We start from the raw sequence: 4,491 nt of genomic DNA on the forward strand, positions 1-4,491 counted from the left end.
TGATAGTTGTTCAACAAAATACACTTGAAATTCTTTGAACCGAGAGCAGGAGCACAATGTAGAAGCCTACATTGCCCAATTAAACCCAATAAGAGTCACGCAATGTGCGCCTACTCGCGGCGTCCACGTGGCCAGAAGGGATTCACAATGCTCTAGTTGATCATCGTGGGTGGGTCCCAGCTGTTGCAGGGATTGTACTGCCTAGGAGCGTTGTACTGCTGCGAGCCCGCAATGTACTACTCTTTTTCTCGTCTCCTCGTCCCTTCTTTCATCCCATGCGCACGCCTCCCCCTTCCTCCTCGCTCTCGGCCACCCCAAATCCCAGACCTCCATGCACGAGCGGGCGGCCGTGGTATGATGGAAGCCACGAGCCCACGACAGAGGAGGGAGAAGCAGGTGAGGGTGGGGGTGAGCTCGCCATCTCTCTCGCGAACGGCGCCGGCTGGGATCGTTTCTCTCCCTCGGCGTCGCCGGATCTGAGGAGCCACCGCGGGGATCCCGGGAGAAGCACCATCCTCGACCAGATCGGACGAATCCGACCGTCGCGGCGGGCAATTCCGGTCCGCGACAGCGTCACGAGAACCGCCCCTAACGCTCGTCGAATCGATCGCAGGCCAGATCGTGTTCAACAAGCTCAGGGAGAGATCCGACCAGTTCACGGCGAGGGGACTGGTGAGGTCCGAGGAGAGCAAGCAGAAGATCGGGGGAGACGACGAAGTCTACGTCGCCGACGTCAGGGAGGCGGAGCACCTCGCACTGGCCGTCCAGGGCGCCGACGCGCTCGCCATCCTCACCAGCGCCTCCCCCAAGATGAAGCCAGGGTTCGACCCCACCAAGGGCGGCCGGCCCGAGTTCTACTACGAGGACGAAGCCTACCCTGAGCAGGTTGGGTTTCCTTTCCTGTATTGTGCCCCTCTTCTGTATTTCAGTGGCATGCCATATCCTGAAACTCCACTTAGCCGAGTGGCGTATCCTGGAATCTTTATCAGTTATTAAATAGTGATGAATTTTGGTATGGATGCGTGGCAGGTGGATTGGATTGGGCAGAAGAATCAGATTGATGCTGGTAAGCTTCGTCTTGGTTCTGCATTTTATTTGCGCATAAGTTTATCTGGATGTTTGTTGAGTTGGATTGTGTGTTGGGCAGCCAAAGCAGCCGGTGTGAAGCACATAGTGCTGGTGGGATCTATGGGGGAACAAATCCCAACATATACTGGTAAGTTGTTTGCGATGAGTCTATAAGTCTGTTCAGTGTTCACATGTACTTGATTGCAGTTCATTTGCTCTAGCTTTCACAAAAAAAAAACTAATTATCTGGTACACTTTAGAACTATCCCGTGAGCATTGATTGGCTATAGACGAGCCATCTGTCTCAGAAGTCTGAAGGATTGTTCATCATAGACCGAACGATCTCCACACGCAGGAGAGGCATCTCAATGGGTTCCCCGAGGTGAGCACGATGCCGAGGAGAGATGGCTTCGAGGACGGCGTCCAAGGACATCATCTGCTCCGCCGCCATGTTCAGCGAGTTTGGTGGCGGCGACGGCCGGTCTAGAAGCTCCTTAAACCATGCTGCCCGCCGTGAGGGGAGACACCATCACCGGCGCCCCCGAGAAGCTCGTCCATGGGCCATGGCCATGGGTAGGGCGTCTTGGAGCGGTTCTAAATCTTGTTTCGTTTGGGGCCGGGTTTCAATCAATGGATTCTTCTAGTGTTTATTTTCATTATCTGAACGTACGCCGGGAGCAAATGGACGCATGCGAGCGCTGTGCCCGTGGGTATGTGTGAATCTTCATCATGTTGTTGCCATCCATGTCCAAGTCATGCTTTTGCGGTGAATCCTGGGTTCAGTATGTGTCATGGATTTCCTTAGTAGATGCCAATGAATGTATATGCTGATAAAAACGGGGAAGAACTCATTTAAATTAGGAACGCTACAAGACCTCTCGGCGTTTGTTGATGATTCATTACATTATGCATACTTGTCAGCATATAAAATTGTGTATTACCTGCATCCATTCTTGTTTTCTTCTTTATCCCCGATCTGAATTTTGTATCTAAACATGAGATATGTGGAGGGCTCTAATAGTATGAAAAGTTGCACGAGCAATTGCTATTATAGGCCACCCAATTCCAAATGCAAATGATTCCCACTTGATTCAGATTATTTTACCACAAAAGCAACTTGGCCGCAAGTCAGACATTTGAGGACTCACTTTTTCTCTCAAATAATTATTGCTGGATAAATTTCTAAATTCAGTAACCATTGCTTTATTGTGACAAACATGCTGGTATACATTTGTACGTACGTCTTATATTGCTCGTACACTCACAATGCCGTGCCAAATGGGAAGTTCTTTTCACCTGTGTCTGCTGAAGCATAGACTGACAAACCCATTGTCTGAACTAAAGCCTGGAATTGATCTACTTGGTCCAGTCGGCGAACTGTTTTTTGATATGTTTGACAGAAATGAACCATTTAATGAACCTTCTCTTTATAATTGTTGTCTCATCGGCAAGTTTTGCTTTATATGATAATACAATGTCGGTCTCATATTGTAGATGTTCATGCCCTTTCTTTTTTCACCTTGCAGAGCGATGATGCTACTACTCACTTTGAGACAGCTGTGACATGTGTTCTTAACACTTCTGGCAAAAATGTTGACATTTCTGCAGCTTTATATATACATGAGTGAGCCTAATTTTTCTGTTCAAATACTTCATGTTTTCCCTCGGTTAAATTGATAAGCTTCTTTCTCTTTTCTTTTGGACATGGGAATTGATGTTAGTATTTTGTATCATTATGTTAACCTTGGTAGACTGATGGTTAGCGTCCGGCAACCGCAGAGATTTATTGATTTTTTAGTCCCTTATGTATAAATCTTATATTTTTTCTATTCGTCACGAGTGAATAGTTATTGTTAATCTGAGTTCACATTTTCATATGTGTTCAGTTTTCTTTGACCACCAATCTTTCTCACTATACTCTCTTATACTCAATGTCATGTTATAATCAATGACATTCATTCAACTATCTTTTGCATAATACTTTTTTATTGCATCTGTTTTGACTGAGCAAATATTATGTAGTTCTTATATCCTCCTGTTAGTACAAGTGTAATGTTTGACAAGCAGTTCTGACATGAACTAACTGTTTTTCTTTGTCTTCACAATACTTTCAGGTGGAATACACAAAAGGACAAGCTGCAAGAATACATTCAGGAAGACGATGAAACCCTCCCACTCAAGAACGCAGATCGCGCCGTTAGCTGTGACACCTGATTCATGCTTGGTACCGACAAGAGGGCATCATTATGACGAATTGGTCGTGGTTTCGCCATCACGCCAACATCCGCGAGGGTGACGTCTGTGCTTTCTATTTTAAGCATCTTAGGCTTTGATCCGACAAACTATGCCTCTCTTTTGGACAATTGGCCATCTTTTGGAGCATCTTAGGCTTTGATTTCAATTGATGGCTATGCTCTGGCATCCACTCTGTAAGATCACAATCTACCTGTTAATATATATCTCCTGCCTTGGTCTGCTTGCAATCCTATATGAATGGACACATGATCTATTTCCCTTAAGTGCACTGATTTTCAACATTTGTGCTTCTCTGTACAGTGTATATTTCTTTTCCTGCTGCTAAGTTTGTTCGATGTAGATACCATCGCTAATTAGAATAAAAAGGAGTGTTAAAGGAGCGAGTACAACCAGGCAATGCCCAGCTCCCCCTCAAGAGGCGCGCCACGGGAGCGCCCCAACACCTAGTTATTATTATACATGGTGGCTTATCATCACTACAAAATACAAATAGATATTGGAACTCAAAAAGCAAATAGTTTCATCTTGATGAATTGAGAAATTGCATTCATACCAAGGATTTGGATCCCAAGTGGACATTTTTTCTCGCGGGGCACCGAAATTCTCGGTTACCGCGGTATCCGTGAAATCCCGAAAAAGTTTCGGGCGAAATTTCAATTTGAATTTTGAATTCAGCTTTCCTCGGTATACTATAGATTAGGCCTGGACTCCTTTATTCGGCGATAACCTTGTGGCGCATTGGTAAGGTCTTCTCCCTGTTTCTCTTCCCTCGAGTTCGCTAGATCGAATCACGCCGGCAGCATTTATTTTCACGTGCATCTTCCTTTTCACCCTAAAAAATGTGGAAAAAAAATAACCTGCTATGACACTCAAACCCGAGACCTCAGGACTCAGGTCATCTAAATAGGACGGCCACACTGACCAGTACGCCAAGACTACCTCCTGTTCGTTGTAAGTTCCTAGCGTATCTAACTTAACAGTCCGAGTTTAAATTCAAAATTTTCGAAAAAATTCAAAAAAATTTGCTCGGTACAAAGGTTTCTTGTGGGGTGGCGAAAAACGCGGTTACCGGACGGTATCCGAATATTCCACCCGGTACCCAAAACCATGATTCATACAATGAATTGTTGTAGCAGGCCAGGTTACAAGACAAGCAAGCCGAGTTCC

The 4,491-nt window shown here is 45.6% G+C and overlaps 1 protein-coding gene across 7 annotated transcripts; it reads left to right on the forward strand.

Moving 5' to 3' along the window:
- Nucleotides 1–245: 245 nt before the first annotated feature.
- On the forward strand, nt 246–3,556 carry LOC125525087 (uncharacterized protein At2g37660, chloroplastic-like). 7 transcript variants are annotated; one of them, XR_007291144.1, is made up of 7 exons: nt 246–396; nt 614–885; nt 1,030–1,066; nt 1,148–1,216; nt 1,424–1,778; nt 2,595–2,692; nt 3,183–3,556. XR_007291144.1 is itself a non-coding variant. In XM_048690114.1 (5 exons), the coding sequence occupies exons 1-5, from the start codon at nt 276–278 to the stop codon at nt 1,564–1,566; spliced, it is 642 nt and encodes a 213-aa protein (XP_048546071.1). In that variant the 5' UTR covers nt 246–275; the 3' UTR covers nt 1,567–3,556. The 7 variants fall into 7 exon arrangements, 3 of the variants coding, with proteins under 3 accessions (XP_048546071.1, XP_048546073.1, XP_048546072.1); XR_007291145.1 differs by having other exon boundaries at nt 1,424–1,641; XR_007291143.1 differs by having other exon boundaries at nt 1,424–2,692.
- Nucleotides 3,557–4,491: the final 935 nt, after the last annotated feature.

Source organism: Triticum urartu, chromosome 7 (assembly GCF_003073215.2).
Source record: "Triticum urartu cultivar G1812 chromosome 7, Tu2.1, whole genome shotgun sequence".
NCBI classification, from domain to species: Eukaryota; Viridiplantae; Streptophyta; class Magnoliopsida; order Poales; family Poaceae; genus Triticum; species Triticum urartu.

Excerpts from the sequence above, each read along its gene's own strand:
- LOC125525087 (XM_048690114.1), top strand. The coding sequence starts at position 276 with ATGCGCACGCCTCCCCCTTCCTCCTCGCTCTCGGCCACCCCAAATCCC. Across the intron at positions 1,067-1,147 it reads GAAGAATCAGATTGATGCTG|CCAAAGCAGCCGGTGTGAAG; the intron begins GTAAGCTTCGTC and ends TGTGTTGGGCAG. Across the intron at positions 1,217-1,423 it reads ACAAATCCCAACATATACTG|GAGAGGCATCTCAATGGGTT; the intron begins GTAAGTTGTTTG and ends CTCCACACGCAG.